General features: G+C 37.0%; 1 protein-coding gene across 3 annotated transcripts in view; it reads right to left on the bottom strand.

The window, feature by feature from the left end:
• Positions 1-27,817, bottom strand: part of GABRA4 (gamma-aminobutyric acid type A receptor subunit alpha4) — a 105,658-nt gene that overhangs the window by 45,537 nt on the left and 32,304 nt on the right. For 2 of the 3 annotated variants that reach the window (XM_003415861.1, XM_003415860.1), the window contains exons 4-8: positions 27,131-27,351; positions 26,953-27,035; positions 23,640-23,783; positions 21,778-21,930; positions 9,123-9,382 (exon numbers count right to left, since the gene is read on the bottom strand). In XM_003415861.1, the coding sequence (XP_003415909.1) occupies positions 9,123-9,382; positions 21,778-21,930; positions 23,640-23,783; positions 26,953-27,035; positions 27,131-27,351 (861 nt within the window). The remainder of the gene's footprint in view (positions 1-9,122; positions 9,383-21,777; positions 21,931-23,639; positions 23,784-26,952; positions 27,036-27,130; positions 27,352-27,817) is intronic. The other variant, XM_003415862.1, reaches the window with a different exon arrangement.

The following is a 27,817-nucleotide window of genomic DNA, read 5'->3' as shown; positions in this document are numbered from 1 at the left end:
ATTTTATGTTAAAATTAAATTACAGCAAAACCTGTGAAAGCCAGAAGCTGTGTAAGGTGGAAACCTGCCAGAGAAGGAAAACTCAATATTTTCCTTCTAAAATAGAAAAGTGGTAAAACTGCCCCCCGTCAAAGGCAGAAAACTTGAGAGATTGGAAAGACAACACAGTCCGTCGGGTTCTGGCTCTCATGTATTTCACTCTTTATAGAAAATTCTTTTTTTTACTCTAGGCCCAATGGATTCTTTTTATTTATTTATTTATTTTGCTGCTTCAGGTGAAAGTTTATACAGGAAATTAGTTTCTCATTAAACAAATAATATACAAATTGTTTTGTGACATTGGCTTCCCACCCCATGACCTATCAACACTCTCCCCTTCTCGACCTTGGGATCCCCATTTCCATTCATCCAGGTTTCCTATTCCTTCCTGCCTTCTCATCCTTGCCCTTGGACTGGTGTGCCCATTTCCTCGTATACATGGCTGAATTACATATGTTATTGTTTGTTCTACAGTCCTGTCTAATCTTTGACTGAAGGGTGAACCTCAGGAGTAACTTTAGTGCAGAGTTAAAAGGGTGTCAGGGGCACATACTCTTGGGGTGTCTCCAATCTCTGTCAGACCAGTAAGTCTGGTCTTTTTTGTGAGATTGAATTGTGTTCTACATTTTCTCCAGCTCTTTCTGGGACCCTCTAATGTGACACCCATTCAAAGCATGTATATAGGCAATTCTGAAAAAGTTCTTATTATCAGTAGATAAAAATGTTTTGTTCTTGTTTATTGATGGAAATACGAACAAAAAAGCTCTGAAATGGACTGAGCTATCTATCTATCCATCCATCCATGCACACACATACACATATTCGAATGTCTATTCTTTATGAGCTATCATAAATTAAAGACCATAGCATAGAGTTTATGAGAACAAGGTATGCACTCAGACACAGCTGAATTGAATTCAATATTGGATTTATTATTTTCTAGCTGTTATCTTGAATGTATCTCTTAACCACCCCAAGTCTGGCTTTCTTCATCCATAAAATAGTTATTGTGAGCCTGAAGTTAAGTAATACATGTAAAGCACAATGCATAGTAACTGACGCAAAATAAAAATTCAATAAGTGTTAGTGCCACTACGCGTCTGTCAGTTTGTTAAAACTGTGATGGCCTGTTTGTTGCTATGAAGCTAGAAACTATCCCACCAATACTTCAAATACCAGCAGGGTCACCCATGGTAGACAGGTTTCAGCAGAACTTCCAGACTAAGACATACTAGGAAAAAAAGACCCAGAAGTCTACTTTGGGAAAAAAAAAAGAAAAAAAAGACCAGTGAAAACCTTATAAACAGCAGCATAACACTGATATAGTGCCAGAACATGAGCCCCTCCGGTTGGAAGACACTCAAAAGATGACTAGGGAAGAGCTGCTTCTGCAAAGTGGAGTTGACCTGAATGACGTGGACGGAGTCAAGCTTTTGCAACCTTCATTTGCTGATGTGGCATGACTCAAAATGAGAAGAAACAGCTGCAAATATTCATTAATAATCAGAACATGGAATGTATGAAGTATAAATCTTGGAAAATTGAAACTCATCAAAAATGAAATGGAATGCATAAAGATTGATATCCTAGGGATAAGTGAGCTGAAATGGACTGGTACTGACCATTCTGAATAGGAAAATCATTTGGTCTATTATGCACGGAATGACAAATTGAAGTGGAATAGCGTTGCATTCATCTTCGAAAAGAATATTTCAAGATGTATCCTGAAGTACAATGCTGTCAGTGATAGGATAATATCCACACAAGGAAGGCCAGTTAATACAACTATTATTCAAATTTACACATCAACCACTAACACCAAAGCATGAAGAAATTGAAGGTTTTTACCAACTTCTGCAGTGTGAATTTGATAAAAAATGCAATCAAGATGTATTCATAATTACTGGTGATTGGAATGCAAAAGCTGGAAGCAAAGAAAAAGGATTAGTAGTTGGAAAATACGGCCTTGGTGATAGAAACTATGCTGGAGATGGCATGACAGAATTTTGCAAGACCAATTAGTTCTTCATTGCTACGTAACTATTCATTTCTCCAATTTAAACAGTGACTATACATGTGGACCTCACCAGATGGAATACACAGGAATCAAATCAATTACATCTGGAAAGAGATAATGGAGAAGCTCAATATCACTAGTCAGAACAAGGCCAGGGGCCGACTACAGAACAGATCAATTGCTCATATGCAAGTTGAAGATGAAGCTGAAGAAAATTAGATCAAGTGCACAAGAGCCAATGTACAACCTTGAGTATATTCTACCTGAATTTTAGAGACCATGTCAAGAATAGATTTGACGTATTGAACACTAATGACTGAAGACCAGATGAGTTGTTGAATGACACTGAGGACATCACACATGAAGAAAGGAAAAGGTCATTAAAAAGACAGGAAACAAAGAAAAGACCAAAATGGATGTTAGAAGAAACTCTGAAACTTGCTTTTAAACATAGAGTAGCTAAAGTGAAAGGAAGAAATGATGAAGTAAGAGCCTAATAGAAAATTCAAAAGGGTGGCTTGAGAAGACAAAGTATTATAGTGAAATGTGCAGAGGCCTGTTGTTGTTGTTGTTAGGTGCCGCTGAGTCAATTCCGACTCATAGCCACCCTATGCACAACAGAAAGAAACACTGCCCAGTAAAGAAACACTGCCCGGTCCTGAGCCATTCTTACAATCATTGTCATGCTTGAGCTCATTGTTGCAGCCACAGAGACCTGGCGTTAGAAAATCAAAAGAGAAAACATGCTCGGCATTTCTCAAGCTGAAAGAACTGAAGAAAAAACTCGAACCTTGAGTTGCAGTATTGAAGGATTCTGCGGGGAAGATATTGATCTACCCAGGAGGCATCAAAAGAAGATGGAAGGAATATAGAGTTACTGGACCAAAAAGAATCAGTCGATGTTCAACCATTTCAGAAGGTAGCATATGATCAAGAACCAATGATACTGATGGAAGAGATCCAAGCTGCCCTGAAGGCAATGGTGAAAAACAAGGCTCCAGGAATTGACGGAATATCAACTGAGATGGAAGCAGTGCTGGAGGCGCTCAGTCATCTATGCTAAAAAAATTGGAAGACAGCTACCTGGCCAATCAACTGGAAGAGATTCATACTTGTACCCATTCCGAACAAAGGTGACTCAATAGAACAATATCATTAATATCACACACAAGTAAAATTTCACTGAAGATCATTCAAAAGCAGTTGCCATAGTATATCTAGAGGAAACTGCCAGAAATTCAAGCCAGATTCAGAAGAGGATGTGGAACAAGGGATATCATTGATGACATCAGATGCATCTTGGCTGAAAGCAGAGAATACCAGAAATATGTTTACCTGTATTTTATTGACTATGCAAATGCATTCTACTGTGTGGATCACAACAAATTATAGAAAACATTGCAAAAAATAGGAATTTCAGAACACTTAATTGTGCTCATGAGAAATCTGTACATAGACCAAAAGGCAACATTTGGACAGAACAATAGGGTACTGCAAGATTTAAAGTCAGGAAAGGTGTGTGTTTTGGTTGTATCCTTTCACCATACTTATTCAATCAGTGTGCTGGGCAAATAATATGAGAAGCTGGACTGTATGAAGAAGAACAGGGCATCAGGATTGGAGAAAGACTCATTAACAACCTGTATGTGCAAATGACACAACTGTGCTTGCTGAAAGTGAAAAGGACTTGAAGCACTTACTGTTGAAGATCAAAGACTTCAGCCTTCAGCATGGATTGCACCTCAATATAAAGAAAACAAAAATCCTCACAATTGGACCTATAAGCAACATCACAATAAATGGAGAAAATATTAAAATTTTCAAGAACTTCATTTTACTTGGATCCACAATCAATGCCCATCAAAGCAGCAGTCAAGAAATCAAACAACATATTGCAATGGGTAAATCTGCTGCAAAAGATCTCTTTAAAGTATTCAAAAGCAAGGATGTCACTGTGAGGACTAAGGTGAGCCTGACCCAAACCGTGCTATTTTCAATCACCTCATATGGATGTGAAAGCTGGACAATGAATAAGGAAAACTGAAGAAGAATTGACGCCATTGGATTATAGTGTTGGCAAATATATTGAATATACCATGGGCTGACAGAAGGTCGAACAAATCTGTCTTGAAAGAAGTACAGCAAGAATGCTACTTAGAAGCAAGGATGGTGAGACTTTGTCTCATGTACTTTGGACATGTCATCAGGAGGGACCAGTCCCTGGAGAAGGACATCGTGCTTGGTAAAGTAGAGGGTCAGGGAAAAGAGGAAGACCCTGGACGGATGGACTGACACAGTGGCTGCAACAATGGGCTCAAACATAGTAATGGCTGTGAGAATGGCACAGGACCGGGCAGTGTTTCATTCTGTTGTACATGGGGTCACTATGAGTTGGAACCGGCTTAACGGCACCTAACAACAATAATAATTTTAGTGATTATCGTTAAATCATTGGATTTTTTTCACAAGATACGGCATTTATATCTTATTTCATACTTTGTTACTGAACAAGGACTAGAGCATGTATTTTCAAGCGGCTTTTAAAAAATATTATTTTATTGAGAACTTCCTTTTCGTTCTTTTTTTAAAATTCTATGTTGATTTGTTTTTCATACTATTAATCCAAATCTCCTACATCAGCAAGAAAGTAATACTCTAAGAATAGACAGAGTATGGGAACAGAAAACCTCGAGAACGGAGCTCTAAAATATCGGAAGGACAGAATCAAAATGAGTACCCAGTCAATGATGAACAGGAACAGTACAGCTACTTCACCTCCTGTGATGCCCAAAGAGGTACACAAGCTGGCTATAGCTGCACTTAGATTCTGCCAGTCAGTGTTTTCTCCTGGTCTCTTGAATATTCTATAAACCATAGCTTTCCAGTTCCCAAAAAATAAAAATGGTCACCATAAGGCTGCCAAGCTATTAGCAGTTCCTAGTTCACGTATGGTGAAAATGAATCAAACCACTAGTTTACCCAAAGGCCTCTTGAACTACTAACCGTACTATAGACCCTGAAGGCAATTCCAAAAGAGGACTTCCAGGCATTTTAAGCAAAGGCAGTATCATTGGAATAGGTAAATAGCCATACAAAACAGAATTCAAATTTGAAAAAGCAAATTTTATCTGTCTGATTAGAATCTCTCCTTAAGTTCCAAATCTTACAAGAATCTTCAAATATTTCTTTCCAGTAATATATATTTTTAAATTATTGCTCATAAATACTCTTTCCTCTTCTTGATTTCCTTATTTTTCTCTTTTTTTTCTCTCTCTTTCTCCCGTAATTTTCATTTGTTTTCAACCTTCAAAGTTGAGCTTACAGTGAAGCCATTCAATAACAACTGCCACTCCAAAGCCAGCTGCATTCTGGCACTCAGAAAGGATGGGTGAGCCAACCCATTAATTGCTGTCTTTAGAACACAGATATCTTTCAAGTAAACAGCTGTGGAGATCTAAGTTATCACATATATATATACACACGTTGTACATGACATGAAGCATATGATGCATATTTTGACTAGATTTATTTTAAAGTCCTTTCCAACCCTTAAATACAATGATTCTATGTCCTTCGCAAGCAAATTTCTTCTTCCTGACCTTGGTTATGCCATTTGCACACAGCATGTGGCCTGTGCTGACATGAAGAGTTACTGAATCAGAGTGAATTTAGTCAATTGGATGTCCTCAACCATATAATGGCAATTGCTGTAGTCAAGAGACATGTTTCAGGGAGCAAATAAAAGATTATCAGTTTGATTCCCAGCTTTGAATATTCTGCAAAACGGTTGCATTCTGATTAAGTGGTACTTTCAAGTACTGATGATATCCCATTATAACACTAGTGCAAAGAAGCAGGAGGCAAATCACTTTTCAAAAGGGAAAAGAGAACAATGTCAAATCATTATACACAGAGAACATCTGTCTTCAAATCTGGAATCTTTGCACTAAGAGAGATCTTTGGGGAATATATATACATATATAACATGTATATATAACATGTATATATGTATATATATTAATTTCAACATTATTAGAAAAATACAGGTCAAAACATGTTGTTTAAAAACATAAAATTAACCACTAGTAATATAAAAACATGATCTATAGCTTCCAAAGCATATGAGGAATGAAAGAATAAAGAAAACATTAGCAATAAAGGATACAGTAGGAGAATTAATATTAAGAAATTAAAATCAGACCAAATGGAACTCAAGCCAAAAAGTTATTTAAAAAGGTTATTTTATCATTAAATATATAATTAACTATGAAAATAGAGCAGTTGTATATATGTTGAAAATCATAGCATCAAAATATATTAAACATAGTTAAAACATAAAAAAATAACAGTTTCATAATATTAGTGGGAGAATTTTCAGATCTTTTTTGGTCTTTGAAAAATCAAGAAGACAAGAGGTGACCTATTAAAAGGGTAAATTAACAATATTATAAGTAAAACTGATTAAATAAATAAATATTAACTTACTTAAATGGCCACCCAACACTTAGAAGCATTTAGCTAACTCAAGGCACAATGCAAATATCAGTGACAAGCAAAACTTTACAAGTAACATTTTCTGACCAAAACACAATACAACTAAATATTAACGATGAAGTTACATAAGCAAAAAAAAAAACTCTCTTGAGAATTTTAATATCTTCCAAACAATTCATAGGTTATAAAGAAAAGAGTAACATAATTACAAAATATTTAGCAAATAAACATTATTATATATATAAATATATATTGTTATAGTATAATATATAAATGTTAAGAGCTATGGCCAAAGCTATACGCAAAGGAAATCTCTTTGCAATAAAAACTTATTAAATAAAATACTTAAACTAGTAACAACTAAACTCAAACTCAAGAAGCTAGAAAAAGAGTAACAAAATTTACCCACAGAAAGCAGAAATAGGGAATAAAATAAAACACAAGTCAATAATTAAAAACAAGAGACAGTGAAATCAATCAGTCAATCCAAGACTCAATTTTTTAAGGACCAGTAAAACAGAACACTTCTATCACGCAGTGGTTAGGCATTCAGCTGAGAACCAAAAGGTTGGCAGTTTGAATCCACCAGCCACTCCTTGGAAACACTCATGGGCAGTTCTATTCTGTCCTACAGAGTCACTATGAGTTGGAATCGACTCGATGGCAACAGGTTTGGCTAGGTTTTTTTTTTTTTTTTTTTAAATCAAGGCTTGAGCACAACAAAGCAAAGCAAAATAGACAATAAAAGACAAGGAGGACACAAATTCACCTATGGGAATGGAAAAGGTAATAAAACTATATATTCAATGAGCATTTTTTGAAACTGAAAATAGTATGTAATACCCGTTCTAATAATTTTGAAAGTCTTGGTGAAATGCATGCTGTTATAGGAAAATATAAGCTATCCAAACATGCTTAGTGGGAAAACAACCATTTTTCTACCAGTTCACAAGCTATTCTTGGAGAACCTGCCCCCGGAGCCCTGTAGGAGCAGAACTATAATATCTGATTGTAACTCTGACCAGTGCTCTGACCAGTGAAAACTGGGCCAGGGTAAACATGTAACCTAATTTATTCAACCACCACTGTCTCCCTGAGGACTTGCCTAACAACTTTGTTCTAAACTGAATCCCATGCCTCTCACCCTGCCCATCATCCCCCCTTTTAGTGCTTTACCACTATCATCACACTACCAAGATCTAACAAACCATAAATTTGTTTTCTTTTATTGTCTGTCTCCCCTTCACATACACACTTAAATGTAAGCTCCATAGAGCAGAGATATTTGTCTTCTTTTTTTAAAAAAAGATTTTTGGGGGGGAGCACTGGTGGCACAGTGGTTAAGAGCCACAGTTGCTAACCAAAAGGTTTGTAGTTCAAATCCACCAGCCGCTCCTTGGAAACCCTATGGAGCAGGTCTACTCTGTCCTGTAGGGTCACTATGAGTTGGAATTGACTTGATAGCAATGGGTTTATACTATTACACTATTGATTCCCAGCCCCTAAACAGGGTCCAGGACATAGGCGACATCAAAAATATACCTGGTGAATGAATGTATGAATGAATGAATACATGAGGGAATGAGTGGTCATCTGCAGAGAATAAAGCTGATGATTTATTTACATGCTTCAATTTCTGTACAAGCAGGCACAAAGGATTTGAGTCTGCCACTTGTGGCAACAACAATAGGCTGCATATAAACAACATGGGTGCTTGTCTGATGATTCAAGAAAGACGCTTTGTAGACAGAGTAAAAGAGAGAAAGAGAACGAGGTGGAGGAGAAGCAGCAGGAAAAAAAAGGTGGGAAAAGAAAAGAAGGAAAGAGAAAAAGACAGAGACACACACAGAGAGACTGCCTATTTGCTTTCCCCTTGTCATGAAGATCTTCCTATTTTTCCAGCAACTGTAGTCCATAAAAGACAACTTTTCAATTTTTTGTTGTTGTTTAAATCACAGAACCACTGTTGTGCCAAGTGTAAATTACCGTAGCTCGAATTTGGCTTTCCATGTCCTCTTAGATCTGTTCCTTTAGGACAAAAACTCTCACTCCTGGTTGAATACCATCTATGGGTCTTCTTGATTATTGGTTTTTTTTTTTTTTTAATACATGGACACAGGCCCCACACCCCATAGGGTAAGTTAAGAATCAATGTTTTACTTTGTTCAATGAACACTACTAAAATGCCTTTCCAATTCATTCAAAGGTTCCACAGGCTCCTTTTAAGAGTACACAAAATATTTTGCCTCTCCATTGCAAAAATTTTTAATTCCGAAAGGAACTTTCAAAGAACTAGATCCATTAGATCTATCTCATTCAGTGCTGCTTAATACTTAATCCATTAATTACACTTGGAGTCACCATGAATCAGAATCAACGCGACAGTAACAAAAACAGCAACAACAATTACAGTTTTAAAGTTTAAATTTATAATTATAATTTTCTATTTTCCTGGATTTTTAAATGACCTACAAATCATGATTGGGATTTTTAAGTTCTCAGTTCTTCCATTGGCAATGCCAACTTGAAACAGAAGCTAAAATCTTAAACTGACAAAGATTAACTCAAATACCTGCAGAGGTGCTTCTGGATGCCTTCCTCTCAGCACTGGAACAGCTGGAACTTCCTGGAGGGGTTTTGATGTCTTCCTTTTGGCCTTTTCCATTTGAATATTGGTAAAATAGTTGACAGCAGCAAACTCAATGAGGGCCGAAAATACAAAAGCAAAGCAAACAGCTATGAACCAATCCATGGCAGTAGCATAGGACACTTTGGGCAAAGAATGTCTTGCACTGATGCTCAATGTGGTCATGGTGAGGACTGTGGTTATTCCTTCAAAACAAAAAAAAAACCAAAAATGAGACAAAACATCTTACCATTATTTCTACACAAAAAGCCAATCAAACAAAGAAACTTAAGGTTAACCTAAGGTGGAGCGGGAGGTAACAAAGTTTGCAATGACTCAAATAAAACCACCTTTGTTTGAAGATTCAAGTCTTAGTGGTTCAATGAAATTAGCACATGCTTTGGAGTGAGAGACAGACATGAGTTCAAACCCTGGTTCTATGTGATTTGGATTAAGTGAATAAAACTCAATGGGTAGGTATTCATTTGATACCTACCTATTAGGCATGCAATAAAGATTAAAGTATGCAAGACACCTGTCACATAGTGGGTGGATATTAGTATCTGAGCCAACATACCAGAGGAACTCATTGCATACACCTAGAAGGAAAAGTTGAAGGAGTGATTCTCAACCAAGAGTTGGAAGGTGGTACCATCGAAATTTTGGGGATAGATATGGCCCTCTGCTATTAAGAATCACTGCCAGAATAAAAGCACAAATTATAGGCCTTTGTAATTCTTTAATTGGATATTATCTGTTGAACTAAAAATATACATTTACTGGTTGCAAGAACTCTAATCTATATAAAATAATAAATGTATATTCCTGGACAAACAGATTTCTAAAGCAATTCGGCTCTAAAAGTATTGGACATCTACCACCCATCAGTTTATGGTTGGTAGGGAAATATTAGCAATGAGAACAGAGGTATTTCTCTTCCATCATTAGGCTTCTGAAGCATACCACTCCAGGAAAGCCTTCTTCTCAGCCTGTTAGAAAGGTTATTTCTCATTCTCAGTAGAAAAAATCCACTTGTCAAGGAAACTATAGAGAATGGAATTAATTAAGAATGCTAGCATTTGTTTCCCTCTCTGCTTCTATGTCTGCCTATCTCATTCATATTATCTAATTAAGCTTGGAAATTCCTGCGGAGATTTACTATATCCATTGAAACTGATTTTATATAATGATTAGTATAGCTCTTGAAGTTGACATGCCCAGGTGCTTGGGGATGATGATGATGATGGTGATGGTGGTGATGAAGACATCTAAAATGTGATTCCAATTCATGTCAATCCCCAGTTGAAAGGCAAATAATATTTTCAACTGAAGAGATAATGAGTCCCATGCAACAATAAAGGAAGCATAATATTTTGATTTAGGGAGAAATAACATTGTGCCCCTCATCCCTGCATTTAATTATATTCTGCCTTGTACTATTCCTTAAAACCACCAGCTGCTCCTCAAAAACCCTACGGGCCAGTTCTACTCTGCCCTGTAGGGTCACTATGAGGTGGAATCAACTCAATGGCAATGGACTTGGTTTGGTTTGGGTTATATTACACCTTGTTTCCCCAACTTGATTGAACATAGCCTTCTGGGGGGGCAGATATGTCTTGTACTCTTTTAGGATTTGCTATACCTCGCACGGTGCCAGGCACTTGATAAACACACAGTAAACAAAAAGCCATCTTTTTTCAGTCCCTTACCAACTCATTTTCTCTGAATCCCAGTTCCCTTCTGAATGATCAAGGTTTTAGAACACTAAAAATTGGAGCATACTACACAACTATATAGAGTAATGAGGAGTCCACAAAACATCTTATAACATAGATGAACCTGGAGGACATTATACTGGGTGAAATAAGTCGATCACAAAAAGACAAGTATTATACGGTCCCGCTATTACAAAAAGTCAAGAATAGATATACACACAGAAAGAAAAGCCCTTTGATGCTTACCAGGGATGGGAGGGAGAGCAAGGGAAATCACTAGATAGTAGACAATTGTTACTTTTGGTGATAGGAAAGCAATCCAAATATGGGTGAAGTCCACACAACTTGACTGAGGTAAATAAAGACACTAAGAAGTACACGTGAAAGAGGGATAATTTTGGTAATGCTATAACATATACAATTTTACAACAGTAAAAACAACCAAAAATATGTGTGTGATTCCATAGGTAGATACAGATGCATATGTGTTTACATGAAGGCACATGAAAGTAAATCATGCACCCGTGTATGTGTATCTGTAGGCACATGTATGCAGATGTTTTGGTGGGCTTCATATATATCTACCTATAAAACAAATCACATAGAAGGCCCAATACAGAGGCTTCCTAGACATATCAAAACAACTCTTGGGATTGGTTTAATGGGTCAAAAGGCTTGGGATCATAGTCTGAGGAGACAACTTACTCAATTGGCATAACATAGTTCACAAAGATAATGTTCTTCATCTGAGTTTGGTGAGTAGCACCTGGAGTCTCAAAAGCCTGGGAGCTGGCATCAAAGATAGAGCTCTTGCTCTCTACTCATATGGAAGAAAAGAGAATGAAGGAAATCAAAGGCTCAAAGAAGAAATAAGTCCATGGGATTAACAGCCCACATGAATCACAACTTCTTCAAACCTGAGGCCAGAAGAATTATATGGTGCCTGGCTACCACTACCAACAGTTCTGACCTGGGGCACAAGCTATTTCTACAGGTCACCTTTCAGCCAAATTATAGATTGGCTTATAAAATAAACATCACTCCTGGTTAATGTGGTGTTCCCTTTAACAATTAACTATATGACACCAGACAGTCAACAGTTATTCAAAAGCAAACATGAGATGGCAAGGCGGGGGAGGGAAACTAGATCAATGGAAATAAAACAAACAGAATTAAAATAATGGGAATGCTGACACATTGTAAAAATTGTAACCAATGGCATGGAACAATTCGTATAAAAATTGTTAAAGGGGAACCTAATTTATTGTATAAACTTTCATCTAAAACTCAATAAAATATTATTTTTAAAAAATTGGAGCAACTGGGCAGCACATGAGCTATAAATGTTTTAAAAACATTCCATTGATAAATATAAACTATATGTTACTGTTGTGGTTTGGTGTCCTTAAGTCAGTTCTGACTCAAAGTGACCCTATATACAACAGAATGAAACACTGCCCAGTCCATCACTATCCTCACAATTGTTGCTATGTTTGAGCTCATGGTTGAATCTACCGTGTCAGTTCATCTTGTTGATGGTTTCTTCTTTTTTGCTGACCCTCTACTTTACCAAGAATGATGTCCTTCTCCAGGGACTGGTCCCTCCTGATAACATGTCCAAAGTATGTAAGAAGAAATCTTGCCATTTTTGCTTCTAAACAGCATTCTGGCAGCAGTTCTTCCAAGACAGATTTATTAATTCTTTTGGCAGTCCATAGTATATTCAATATTCTTTGACAACACCATCATTCAAAGGCATCAATTCTTTTTTGGTCTTCTTTATTTATTGTCCATCTTTCATGTGCATATGAAGTGATTGAAAACATCAACTGGGTCAGGGGCACCTTAGTCTGGCCTTCAGCCAGGATCCATCTGACATTAGCAATGATATCCTTCATTCCATGTCCTCTTCTGAATCTTGCTTGAATTTCTGGCAGTTCTCTGTCAATGTACTGCTGCAACCACTTTTGAAAGATCTTCAGCAAAATTTTTTTTCCATGTGATATTAATGACATTGATAATTTCCACATTCGATTGGACCACTATTCTTTGTAATAAGCATAAATATGGATCTCTTCCAGTCAGTTGAGCACTTTCAGCACCGCATCCATTTGTCGAAACATCTCAATTGATATTCTGTCAATTCCTCTAGCCTTGCTTTTCAACAATGTCTTCAGTGCAGCTTGGACTTCTTCCTTCAGTCCCATTGGTTCCTGATCATATGCCACCTTCTAAAATGAATGAACGTTGACCAATTCTTTTTGGTACATATCTCTGTGTGTTCCTTCCATCTTCTTTTGATTCATCCTGCATCCTTCAGTTTTTTGCCCATAGAATCCTTCAATATTGCAACTCGAGTCTTGAATTTTTTCTTCAGTTCTTTCAGCTTAAGAAATGCTGAGCGTATTCCTCCCCTTTGGTTTTCTAACTCCAAGTCTTTGTACTTGCCATTATAATATTTAGTCTTCTTGAGTCGCCCTTTGAAATGTTCTGTTCATCTCCTTCATTTCATCATTGCTTCCGTTTGCTTCAGCTACTCTACATACAAGAGCAAGTTTCAGGGTCTCTTCTGACATCCATTTTAGTCTTTTCTTTTTTTTTTTTTCTTTTAAATTTCCTGTCTTTGTTTTTTTTTCTTTTTAATTTAAAAAAAAATTTTTTTATTGTACTAAAATATATGTAACAAAAAGTTTGCCATTGTTACCATTTTTTATGTGTACAATTCAATGGCATTAATTACTTTCAACATGTGCAACCATCATCACAATTTCCAAAAAAATGGTTTATATTCCCAAATAAAAACTCAGTACTCATTAAGCACTACCTCCCAAGTCCCCCCTCAACTCAGCCCCTGGTAACAACTAATAAACTTCTGTTTCTGTGCATTTGCCTATTTTAGATATTTCATATAAGAAGGGATCATACAATAGTTCTCTTTTTGTTTATGACATGTCATTCAGCACGATGCTTTCAAGGTTCACCTATGTAATAGGAAGTATGAGAATTTCATTTCTCTTTATAGCAAAACACGACGTTTTGTTTATTCTTTTATCTGTTTGTGGACACTTGGGTTTTTTCCACCTTTGAGCTACAAAGAACATTAGTGTACATGTTTGAGTCCCTGTTTTCAGTCTCTTGGATATACATCTAGAAATGCAATTATTGAGCCATGTAGTAATTCTATTTTTAACTTCTTTAGGAACCACCAAAATGTTTTCCACAACGGCTGCACAATTTTGCATTCCCACCAGCAATACACCAGGGTTCTAATTTTCCCACACCCTCACAAACACTTGTTATTTTGTGTTTTTCTGTTAATAGCCATCCTACGGAGTGTGACGTAGTATCTCTCGTGGCTTTTATTTGCATTTCTCTAATGACTAAAGATGTTGATCATTGTTTCCTGTGCTTTATTGGTTATTTACATTTTTTCTTTGGAGAAATGTCCATTTAACCCCTTGTCCCTGTTTTAATTGGCTTGTCTTTTTCTTGTTGAGTTGTAATAATTTTTATATATTCTGAACATTAAAACCTTATCAGATATATGGTGTTCCTAGGCTTTGAGCATGTAACTTTATTTTGGTGTAGGGCATGAGTGGAATCTGTGGGTCAGGTCTCTCCTGGGCTCTTGTAGCTTCTGGTGCTAGAGACTGGACCATGTTCCCAGGATACTGACTATGAGGGCAGCTCAGGTCCCAGCTGTGGAGAGAGATTCTGACACCAAGCAGGCACGACCGGGGAGACAGTGTGACAGCAGAAGGAGGAGAACGCTGCGCTCCCCATTGTTTCTGTCCAGATCACCCAGGAGGAGTGATAGTGGGATTCCAAATGGTCCTATAACTGCCCCTTGATCTCAGCCAGGGGTCTCTTGTCAACTCTCTGCTGCATTGGAGAGTTTGGAACCTGCAGGCACAGGGCTCCTGACCCGAAATCTGTCCCACTGTGCTGGCTTGATTCTGGGAATCCACAGAAGGTGAGGGTCCATTCGGGAGGGTTAAAATTTCATCTTGTTAGATTTTGTTTTCATTAATACACAACTAACTCCCCTGCAGAGGATGAAGATTTTTCTCTAGTTTTCTGATTGTGCTGAACTTCCATGACAAAATTAAAGGATGGTTTGATAAGAATCTTCTAGGGCAAGAACAAACCTCAGGATATGGCAGGCTGAGAAGACCCTTCCTTTTCTCTTTCCTGCCTTTTTAATGACCTCTTGCTTTCTTCATGTGAGATGTCCTTGATGTCATACAATAACTTTGGTCTTCAGCCATGAGTGTTCAATGCATCAAATCTATTCTTGAGATGGTTTTTAAATTCAGGTGGAATGTACTCAATGTCTACTTTGGTTCTCATAGACTTTTTCTAATTTTCTTCAGCTTCAACTTGAATTTGCATATGAGCAATTGATGGTCTGTTCCAAAGTCGGTCCCTGGTCTCATTCTGACTGATGATATTAAGCTTTTCCATCGCCTCTTCCCAAAGATGTACTAGATTTGATTCCTGTGTGTTTCATCCAGCGAGGTTCATGTGTGTAGTTGCTGTTTACACTGTTGAAAACAGGTATTTGCAATGAAGAAGTAGTTGGTTTTGCAAAATTCTATCATGCGATCTCCAGCATCGTTTCTATCACCAAGGCCATGTTTTCCAACTACTAGTCCTTCTTCTTTGTTTCCAACTTTCGAATTCCAATCACCAGTAATTATCAATGCATCTTGACTGCATGTTTGATCAATTTCAGACTCCAGAAGTTGGTAAAAATCTTCAATTTCTTCATCTTTGGCCTTAGTGCTTGGTGTGTAAATTTGATTAATAGTCGTATTAACTGGTTTTCCTTGTAGGGAATGGATGTTATCCTATCACTGACAGCGTTGTACTTCAGGGTAGATCTTAAAATGTTCTTTTTAACAATGAAAGCAATTCCATTCCTCTTCAAGTTGCCATTTCTGGCATAGTGGACTACACGATTGTCTGATTCAAAATGGCCAATACCAGTCCATTTCAGCTAATTAATGCCTAGGATACAGATGTTTATGGGTTCCATTTCATTTTTGATGTTCTTCAATTTTCCTAGATTCATACTTCGTACATTTCACGTTTTGATTATTAGTGGATGTTTGTAGCTGTTTCTTCTCATTTTGGGTCGGGCCACATCAGCAAATGAAAGTCTCAAAAACTTACTCCATTCATGTCATTAAGGTCAACTCTACTTTGAAGAGGCAGCTCTTCCCTAGTCATATTTTGAGTTCCTTCCAACCTGAGGAGCTCATCTTCTGGTGTTATATAAGACAATGTTCCGCTGCTATTCATAAGGTTTTCACTGGCTAATTCTTTTCAGAAGTAGACTGCCAGGTCTTTCTTCCTAGACTGTCTTAGTCTGAAAGCTCAGTTGAAACCTGCCCACCATGGGTGACCCTGCTGGTACTTGAATGCCAGTGGTGTAGCTTCCAGCATCACAGCAACATACAGGCCCCATAGTACGACAAGCTGACAGACACATAGCATTAAATGCATAGGCATGAATATATCTATGAAAATGCAATATTGTGTATTTATCATACTTTACTCCAAAAAGAGACCTTAGAACTTTTAGGACTGTATCTTGAATCTCAGAAAAATGGCACCATTCCCATTCTGGTTGTGAGATGTATGAATAAAAGCCAAATTAACAGAAAAGTGTTAGCTGCAAGTGTTGAAGTTAAAGTTTTTCCTCTTATTCATAGAATTTAAGTTAAATAGGATGATTATTAAGAATTATGATAGTATTTTACTACTTTCTTAGATATGTGAGAAACATTTGCTCTAATATAGAAATTATTCTAAAAGCACTTGGAAATAAAATATGAACCACCGCCACCAGGTGCTGTCAAGTTGATACCAACTCACAGTGACCTTAAGTGTTACAGAGTAGAACTGTGTTTCCAATGGCTGTGACCTTCTGGAAGTGGATCACCTGCACTTTTTTCTGAGGCACCTCTGGATTGATTTGAACTGCCAGTCTTTTTTATTAGTAGTCTAGTGCTTACCTGTTTGCAACACCCAGGGACTCCCAAAATATTAACAGTCTAAATAAGAATGCTACTCAGAAATCAGAAAATTCTACAAAAAATCATAATGTGATAATTTAAAAGGAAACTCAAACTCAGTGTTGCTTTGATCTTTTTTTGGTAATAGATTTATCCTGCGGACCAGAAGCAGGGTTGTCATCTTCTCCTACTGCCATACGAAAAAAAAATCTCTTATTAATACCAGTTAAGCAGAATATCAATGCAATCATTGAGCCAAGAATGCAAAAGGTACTTTTCAAGGAAAACAATTCAAAGCTTAGAGGGGTAAATCACCAGATTTGCAAAGACATTAAATTATGTACAGACACCAGAAAATGACTGGATACCTAGCTGCTTTCCATTTCTCTTTTATTGTTTTGTATCAGCTTGAATTTAAAGTTTGCGGGATAGCCCCCCAGATGTTACGGTTCCAATTATATGACTGTTTGAAAATCAGGAAAGTAGTTTGCTTAAACAATTGGTTGAGTTTGAAATTTGCCATCTTTTCAGACATTGAAAAGTTCTTTCTGCTTCTTGTTCAAATTTGAAGAAATGCACTGGCATGACAGGACTGTGATTTTTATACATAGTTTTAGGTAGAGCATTTGGTTGAATGCACGCCAACAGAATATCAAGCAGATGCTTAAGACTTGAAGATAAGTAATAATCCATGCTTGCTCTGCATCTAGGAAGGCAGTACATCTGTGGTAAATTCATAAATAGCTTAGCCAGCTTCTGCCCTAAAAACATTTCAATAACCATAGAATTTTTTTTACATCTTTAAGTATTAATTCCAGTCCCTACATTTAGAATGCTGAATATGCACCATATTGGCTGGCCCAGGATCTGGGAGAGGGCATGTAAGCGTAGGCTAAGACTGTATACAAGAGTGAATTTTTGGCTGGCCAATCCCGGAAAATGAAATAGCAATGACTTAGACATGCCAGCTGGCATTTACTCACGTTTAATGTTTTACTATACTGTAGTAATTAGAAGACTTGGAGGCACACAGCTTTGGAAATAGAGGACTTTGGAGAGAATTTAGCACGCTCTACTTTTGTCTTTTATTTCTTTATTTTTGCATTGCATTTACTGACAGCTCTTACCTAGCAAAGTCTCTCCTTGTAAGTGAAGAAAGGAAAGAGAGTTAGTGAAGAAAAAAACTAGTCTAGAATTAATTTTTATCTAAATTCCATATGAAATAGATCACTAATGCCCCCAATATACTAAAACTTAACATCCTTTGGAAATTCCCCTCCTAGAGTGTCTAGTGTTCCCAGTGAACAAACTGACCATTCTGATGCATCTTTGAAGACTTAATTACTAGGCATTATGTCCCTGATCAATCAAAACCAACATCCTGGCATACAGGCACAAAACTAGGGCAAATGTCACATTCCAAATGGAAAAAGGTGCCCGTAAAATATCTTCAGCACACATCCATACAATCTTACTCAGCAGTTCTGAAATTCTCCACAAGCCCCCACATCCTCACAACCCCTGTGAAGACAGAATGGCACAGTAGAAATGGTGCAGACCTCAAAGTTAGACAGAACTTGTCTTGAGTCCACCACTATCAAGTATAAGACTTCATATAAGTTCCTTAATTTCTCTGAGACATTTTGCTTATCTATAAAAATTAACAATGTCCACCTTGCTGAGTTATTGTGGCGACTGAATAAGATGAAAGCCTATCAATCTATGGTAAATCTTGTTATTATTACTAGTATTACCAGTATCGTTGCTAACACCTGCCATATTGTTGACCCCGACTCATGGTGACTCCATGTGTGTCAGAGCAGGACTGTGATCTATAGGGCTTTCAGTGGCTGAGTTTTCAGAAGTAGATTGCCAGGCTTTTCTTCTGAGGAGCCTCTGGGTGGTCTTGAACCTCCAACCTATTGGTCAGCAGCCAAGCGCATTAACCGTTTGTACCTGCCAAGACTCCATCACTACTACATGCTACTTAATTTCTTTACAGTATTTTATTTGGCTCGGGAATTCTGGGTAGGGGCAGCTGTCATCAGTGCTACCACTTTTCACACCACTGGAAATTCCTATTACTTGGGGACAAGTGGTATAGAATAGTGGCTGCCAGTTTGGAAATCCATCAGGAACATATTTGAAAGTTACTAACAATAACAATAAAATACATAGGACGTTCACATTAGCATATCAAACAGTGATTCTCAAATGGAATGGTGCTTGTGGAATGCCATAACAGTAAATAGCACTTAAATAGTATTTACTATGTGACAGGCATTGTTCCAAGTGCTTTATCCAAATTCACTCATTTAATCCTCATACCAACTGTATGAAGTAGGTATAACATTCATCCTGTTTTTACAAATGAGAAAACTGAAGCAGAAGTAACTCACTGATGATCCACAGCTAGTAACTGGTAGGCCCCTGGGGGTAAAACCTAGGCTAGCTGGCTCCAGAGTCTGCACTTATAGCACAGTAACCTCTTCATCAGTCACCTACGGTGGGTTAGTATTTGCTGTTCTAGAAGTTCTTCAGGACCGTAGCCAAAAGATAATAATACGTGTACAAGTGATTTTTTAAATTTATAAACCCTAATAGAAACATAAGTGCTTTTTTATTGTTGATGATGGTTATTTCTAAAATACTGGTATTATTTGTAGTGGGAAAAGTTAAGGAACTTTGATCCTGTGCTGTCTCAGCAGTACTTCCTGCCCAGCTGTCTCAGCAGGTACTTCCTGCCTACTCAAGTCATATTTGAACATGTATGAAAGGATCCAAGAATTAGTGTGAGCCCTAAATGATACTGAGCATGAAGGCCTTAGTGGAGCCTCTGACAGTAAACACTAGAAAGATATATATTTTCTTTAAAAACAGTTATAAGACAAGAAACCAAGTCAGAAGAAAATAAATCTCTCCCTTGTGAGAGAAGTATGAGTGAAGAAGTGCCCCATATACCTTATAACAAGTAACTTATATAACTCTTTAAATAGCTCTTTAAATCCTCCCTAGTCAGTGAGGAAGAAGCCCTGGTGGTGAAATGGTAAAGTGCTCAGCTGCTAACCAAAAGGTCAGTGGTTCAAACTCACCAGCAGCTCCATGGAAGAAAACATCGGTCATCTGCTCCTGTAAAGATTACAGCCTAGGAAACCCTAAAGGGCAGTTTTATTCTGTCATATAGGCTTGCTAGGAGTTGGAGTCGACTCAATGACATACAAGAAATGTATGAGGTACAGATTTACCATCACAATTTTATCGATGGAAAAAACAGCAGGTTCAGGTTTTAAATCCTAACCTGACGGGCTCCAAATCTTAGGTTTGTTTTCTCATTTCATCTCACACCTATTTTTAACAGCTAAACTTTACTCAACACTTGCAATGTACAGTTTTTCTTTAATAAATGTTCATAAATCCATGAAATAGGTAGTACCATTATACTCTCTGACTACCTTCCTAAGAATCATATCCTGCCTCCAGCACTGACCCTTCTTTAAGAGTTTCAACAGTGTGATTCCAGTACCTTCTTTGGTGAACCTAAGATTAAGAGAGGAGTCCACGGAAGAAATACCCCCACGCTCAGCTCTACTGTGGACACTAAGACATTGCTGTATGTTAGTAGTTACTAAAAGAGTGGGGAGGTAGGATGACAATCATCAGAATTTTGGGAAAGCTCCCGCTGCCCCTAGGCCCCTCTCACCAGCATCGCTTCAGTGGATGTGTGGTAAGAGGTAGTATAACACGGCTTTGATCCTACCAAATAGAAAAGCAAAAAGAAATAGACATCTCTTGGGATGACTACTTCCATTCCACTGCAATTCTCATCATTTTCCTTCTTATCCCACCACTGTTGCTTTTACTACTCACAACGACCTAGAGAAAGAATTCTGATATTAAATTAAACATAATTGTAACTAATTTTTATATTTAAGAGTGTGACTGTTAAATAACGACTTAAAATATAAAAATGTAGAACTCATGTATTTTGGGCTTCATACGGTATAACCCAGTACCCAAGTGCCGTCGAGTCGATTCCCTATAGGACAGAGTAGAACTTCCCCATAGAGTTTCCAAGGAGCGCCTGGCAGATTTGAACTGCCGACCCTTTGGTTAGCAGCCGTAGCACGTAACCACTACACCGCCAGAGTTTCCTCATACGGTATAAAACCCCCAGTGCTGTCGAGTCTATTCCAACTCATAGCGACCCTACAGGACCGCCTGGTGGACTCAAACTGCCGACCTCTTGGTTAGCAGCCGCAACACTTAACCACTATGCCACCAGGGTTTCCATACGGTATAGAATACCACATATAGCAAGCCACTATAAAAATAAAAAGAAGTATGTAGAATATAACACTGAGCTAATAAACTAAGCATATAATACCTTCCAATTCAATGGATTTAAATCATTTGCATTTTTTCCTCTTCATTACAAGTCAAATTATTCTGAGGCTTTCATATTCATTCAGCCATGACTTCTATTTGTTTTATTTTAAGCTCCCAGTGCATTTCATTTTAACACCTAGATATAATTTTAATTCAATTACACAGCATTAAGCTAGGAGACCAAGAATATCACCAAAAGTGAAATTATATCGAGAGTCACATTTGGTCCTCATATGCCTAGTTGTCAACAAGGGAAATTTGATGAGGCCTTAGAGGAAGGGACAAACTGCCCATATCCCCCAGACCTTATTACTTTGGATTGGCTAGATAAAAATGAAAGTTTATATGATTCTTTATGCAGTACAGCCTGATAGATACCTATCTAAGGCTTTCTTAAAAACAAATTCTAAGAGCTGTTCCCATGAATCATGATCAAAATGTAATGTGGATAAAAACACCCAAGGAATGAATTGCAATTACCAAATACAGTCCTAGCTGGAACTGATTCCTTATTTATCCAGAATGAAACTTGAGAAAGTATGACTGTCATAATGCATGGGATGTATGTCTGAATCATAAAGTAACCCATCTTCCGTCTGAGGTGGAAATAAACCGTCATCACAATATATTCACCTACAAAGAAAACATGAGAAAAATGAGTTACTGGTTCTGCAGGCAAATTTTCAACAGCTTCCTAATCATATATTTCAGACTAAAAACCAGTATTCAAGGCAAGGAAATTATCTTTTGCACGTAGCACTCAAACATTGAGAAGTATATAGTTTCCCACCTAGAGGGCGGAGATGGTACTGAACATCATTGTGCAGAAAAACACTTTTCTATGTACTGACTTAGCAATTTAATCAATTGAGCTACAACTTTTAAAAAAATTCTTGCAGTGCTTTTTTATTTTGAAAGTCTAATATTGCTAATGCAATTAGCCTTCATTTTCACCATTTTTTGTGAGTAGAATTTAAACCTTACTTTCACGGAAAAGTCACTAGAAAACATGGGAACACACACAAACATATTAACTTAGGGAGAGACTGACAGTTTTAAAGAACTGTATTTCTGAATGTTACACATATGAAGGAAAATACAAACAGACATGTGTAACATAAAGGAATGTATAACAACCCTGAATTCAAGGATGTTTATTGGCTTGTGGACCAAATGTCTAAAAAGCTAATAAGTGAAACAGACCAAAAGATTTGTGGTAGTGTTGATAAGATTTTTTTTTATTGTATATGACAATTCTATTTTTTATTGTGCTTTAAGTGAAAGTTTACAATTCATGTCAGTTTCTCATACAAAAGCTTATACACACATTGTTATGTGACCCTAGTTGCTCTCCCTATAATGTGACAGCACACTCCTCCTCTCCACTCTGTATTTCCCGTGCCCATTCAACCAGCTCCTGTCCCCTTCTGTCCTCTCATTTCACCTCTGGACTCTGGACAGGAGCTGCCCACTTAGTCTCATGTGTCTACTCGAGCTAAAAAACACACTCCTCACCAGTATCATTTTATGTTGCTAAGATCTTTTAAAATTACATCTGAAAAGGATGTATTAAGAAAGTTACCTAAGAAGCAGTAGCCTTATTCACAGACTGAACCCAAGGTTCAGACACTTTAAATCCTCCCAGGTGTGTTTTCAATCCTACTTGCAAATTAGAACATGAATGTCATTGGTCATTGATTCAAAGTATATTTTTTCCTGGTGATATGTGTATGTAAAGAACATATTCAGAGTAAACAATAACAGAGGATTTTTTCCCATTAAATACGATAAAAAACAAAATTCTATGTTTCTTTCCATTCATATTCCATTTGTAAATACAGAACAAGGGTCATCAATAATAATCATCCATACATAAAATCTGTGACAACTTTAAGGTATATCCTGAATATACTTGGTAATTAAGCTTTTTAGATTTTGCTTTTGAACAAAGCAGAAGGGAACCATGAAATTAGGCAAGATAAAAAACTATTTTGGGAAAGCATACATACACTAAAAGGAAATTCTAGTGTTAAAAAAATCTGTGGTGGAAATTTCTGCCTCTTAATCTCTGCGTTGAAAACAGTTTTAATATATTTCATTATTGACTTTTGTTTCTGAATAATTAAACCAACTCACTTCACACATCTTACCAACTCACAATTTATTTTAAACTAAAATAAGATTATAAATATAAATAAAAACTCCGGAGTTGTGATTTATGCACCAACTCTCTTTCTGGAAACTTATTGTCATTCCCCTGAAAACACTGGATATTTCAATGAAAAAGCTAGGACAAAACTCTATTGCTAATTAGTATTGACTTTAATTGTTAAACATCTCACCCGTAATTGATTTGATAGTTTCACTCGATACTGTTTGTCCAATCAAGTCATACTGAACTAAGCTGGAAGACTCCTTTGGAACTTCTACTGATTTCTCAGGACCTTTTGTCCAAGTATAGATCATCTCACTCTTCGGATATGCATCTGAAAGACAGCACAGAATAAGGTTAAAGTCAGTGCTAACTTTTCATCAGCACTCCATGTCAACACTTAAGAATATTCCACATGTTCAAGAAAGATGGAACAAATGAAAACAATCATCCTTATGATTTAGTCAAACATGTTTGAGATTTAGAAAACTGTAGAGATTAAATAAGTACGCTTGCAACTTGACAATATTTCTTTTCATGCCAAAGAATTGGAGGAGGGAAGACTAAAAACAAGGTAACTAAAAAGCTACAAATGCATGCATACACTTGGGAACATCGCCGTACTAATAGGATAAGCTGTTGAAAAGCAGAACTATTAAACCTTTCCAAAAGTACTGTCAAACTGCTACTTCTTTCATTTCTAACTCACTTCCAGTGCTTGACCAATAATAATTTCTTCCATCCTAATGCAGCTCTGTCATTTAGAAATATACCAGATGCTGCCTATAACAATACAACAAAAACAAATCCTAGTGTTGGGAGCACACTCCAGGGGTCACCTATTCCAGACTGTGCCTCTGGGCAATACCCACACTGTTTGGGAACCACTCAGCAGTGACAACTAGCTATGCTGTTTGTAAAGCCCTCCAGGGAATATAATTACACAACCAGCTCCACTACCTTTAAACTCTTACAATCAGGACATTTTCCCTTCCATCTTCAACAAATCCCTCCCAGCGGCAATTTAAGCCCATTTTCTATTATTCGCTGTTCAGTGGAAATGGAGACCAGCTGCTTGCTTACCAGTCTACTCAGAATAGACAGCTTGGCTCACAAACAAATCAGTTGAAAAGAACCAAAATGAATTGTGTACCACCTCCCGTAAACTTTCCTAAAATGGCTCAAGAACAATAAATAGGTCTTTGGCAGAATTGTTTTATCCTACAGAAAGCGTCAATATCTATGGAGAATTTCTTTATAAGTGACCTTGCAAAACAAACCATGAGGCTAGTGTTATCATTTAGCAATGCACAGTCATGTTCAGTGTTTACTTGCAGAAGTATATTCACACCTCCTCATACATTTAAAGTCGGTGTATACTATGTTCCTGCCAAGACATTTTAAATCAGGTATCTTTCTCTTGGCTGGAATAACCTCTTTCTTCCCTGGTTTTTCTCATTGCTATGAATTGTAAACATAGTTAAATGGTGTTTTTCTCTTTCATAGTAATTAGAACCCTTATTTGCTGAGTAGTATGTGCCTCTCTTTTTAATTCCCAGTTTCAAAACATCAGCTTCCAAGATGTGATTTCTTTATTTTATACAAAACATCATTAAGCATCTACTATGTTCAAGACACTATAAGACCACTATATGTGAGAACTAGATGGGAGTGGGTAGTGGGAAGGATTTTCTCTAGATAAAACTACCTAGAAGTTTAAATTATTACAGCACAAATGGATGTTAATCAGGGCTTCAAACTGATTCAAACTGGTTCAGTTACGGCAAAAGAAGTGAAACCAGAACAGATCAGAATTTTTACAGTTTGGGAGATCCCAAACAATAACCAGAATGGGAAAAATTATGGCTTGAAGCCCTGGAATGGATGACTAGGAAGATGCATAGTGAGCCCTTTCAGGAGCCTGATGAGTGAGATTGGATTATTGGTAGGACTGTAGAGAGTGACACACATTCAAAGCTGCGCAGTCGGCCACCATCTTTGAGTGGGACACCACTGTTTCTAACTCTGCTCAAAATCCAAAGGGTAAGAGATTTGGTTGCTATGCAACGTTTACTCTGCTGCACTTGTTTTCTAAGAAGGAGATTAGGTTTCTAGCAGGGAATCAATTTGTAATTTTTCCCACTCCAGGTATCAATCTGGTTCACCCATATTTTAAAACTTCAGGTTTGTTCTGGTTTTGCTTCCTCAGTCATGACTGAACCAGGAAGAACCAGTTCCAAGACCTGATTTTAACTCATTCCCAGTGAAAACACCCTTTTACTCTTTTTGTCTATGTGTCTTTCTGTTTTTATCTCCTCTCTTCTTAAATCACTGGTCAGAAAGCAAATGACTCTTTCTAGCTTCTAGTTAGCACACTGAATATTGTGATTACTAAGGGTTATGAAAAGAATGATGACTGCCAATTCTCATTAAGTTAAGGAATAAGCAATGATGACAGCAAGCAACAGTTTCAAAATCAGTACGACTAAGAGTCTGAAGCAATAGTAAAAGCTATTTTTGGTAAATTCTGATTGCACCAAATATTTGAGGCAGACATTAGAAGAGGCAATTGCATTTTGCTGCCATCTCAGAGAATGATGCTTGGGTGAAAAAAATCCCATATTCCTTCCCATCCATTCATTTCATCCTTTTGTCTTCATCTCCAAAAAATATCGCAAATCCATCTATTTCATGCCATCCCCTCTACTATCATCCTAATCGAAGCCATCTCCATCTTTGCCTGAACCAACACAATAGCCTCAAAACTCTTCTCTGTTCTTACTCTAGCCTCTCTACAATCCATTCTCCAATGAAGAGCCAGGGCAATATTGGGATATATCAATCAAAGCATGCCACGACCCTTTATAAAACCTTCCAATGGCTTCTCATAGCATTTAGAATAAAATCCAAACTTCTTAACATGGTCTATAAGGCACTATGTGATCTGGCTCAGCCCACATCGCAGGCCACATCTCCTACTATGCTTTTGCCACTCTTCAGCCACTTTTACACTAATAATGCTGCTTATATTAACCTATGTCATGTCAGCAAGCCCTGAACCTTTTCTGGCCTTTTTTTCAAGACTGCCATAAAGGACTCTGCTTACAATCACCCATAACTGATGAGTCGATTCCGACTCATAGCAATGCTATACAATAGAAACTGTTAAATTTAGAAAACAAAAAACCTTTTACATTTTCTATGTTACAGCATGCACTAACACACAGCATTCAGAGATCCCTAAATTTTACTGCTGGCCACCAATCTATTCATTATTATGAGTCAATCTAACTAGACTATATGTAGAAATAGGTTTTTGTTTTGAGCTATTTTTACTTCTTTATCTTTAAATATTAGTTAATAAATAATCTTCTAAAAACCAAACCTTGGACAGTTGCAGTCATTGACAATGATAAATGTTAGGTTATGAAAAATCACTTACATATATAAATAGCTTGTATGAGGTGATCATAAATTCTGAAAACATTTTTATTTTAACTTACAACTCCCAAATTTCAAAGGACATGCATGACCATCCATGGGGAAATTCACCAATCTCATGGGACACTCCGCACTTATGGTGAGTCTATGATGGAAAAATGCAATTAAACAAAATCAGCCCTTTCTTAAAAATAGTTTTATAGCTCCCTTAAAATGGAAAGGAAGGAAGGAAGGGATTACCTCATAGTGTATAAAATAGTGCCATTTCTCATAATTCTAAAAAGCTTATTTGGAGCTGTCATATTATGTGAGACAGATTTCTTTCCATTTCTGAAGAAAGTATCAGGGGTCCACACTTTTGTTACCATCATATTGTTCAACCTCAAAATTTCAATGGGACCATCATATTTTAGTCTTTTGTCAATCCATGTCTGCCTGAAGAAGACATCCATTGTGTATTCCTAGGGAAAGGAGTTTGTGGCATATTCAAATTATGATGACTACACATAAATGTGCACAAAAAAATGCACTAAATTCTGCCTTCTTTCCCACTTATTAAAAAAAAAAAAAAAAAACATTGCCATCGAGTCGATTCCAACTCATAACGACCCTACAGGACAGAATAGAATTGCCCCATAGAGTTTCCAAGAGCACCTGGTGGATTGAACTGCTGACCTTTTGGTTAGCAGCAATAGCACTTAACCACTATGCCACCAGGGTTTCCCACTCATAAAAAGACTACCCCAATAAAAATAAAATTAATAGGAGCAGAAATTATTTTACATCAATGGAGTAGAAAGATTGTCAGCAATTAAAGCATGTTATGTCCATCTTGATACCTTAATCTACTACATTCGTCAGATAAATTACCATACATATTAGTCATTCAACAATAATTACTATAATTTAATAAAACTGCCAACAGTA

This window comes from Loxodonta africana, chromosome 5 (genome assembly GCF_030014295.1).
Source record: "Loxodonta africana isolate mLoxAfr1 chromosome 5, mLoxAfr1.hap2, whole genome shotgun sequence".
Classification (NCBI taxonomy): domain Eukaryota; kingdom Metazoa; phylum Chordata; class Mammalia; order Proboscidea; family Elephantidae; genus Loxodonta; species Loxodonta africana.
This window is presented reverse-complemented; position numbering and strand designations above follow the sequence as displayed.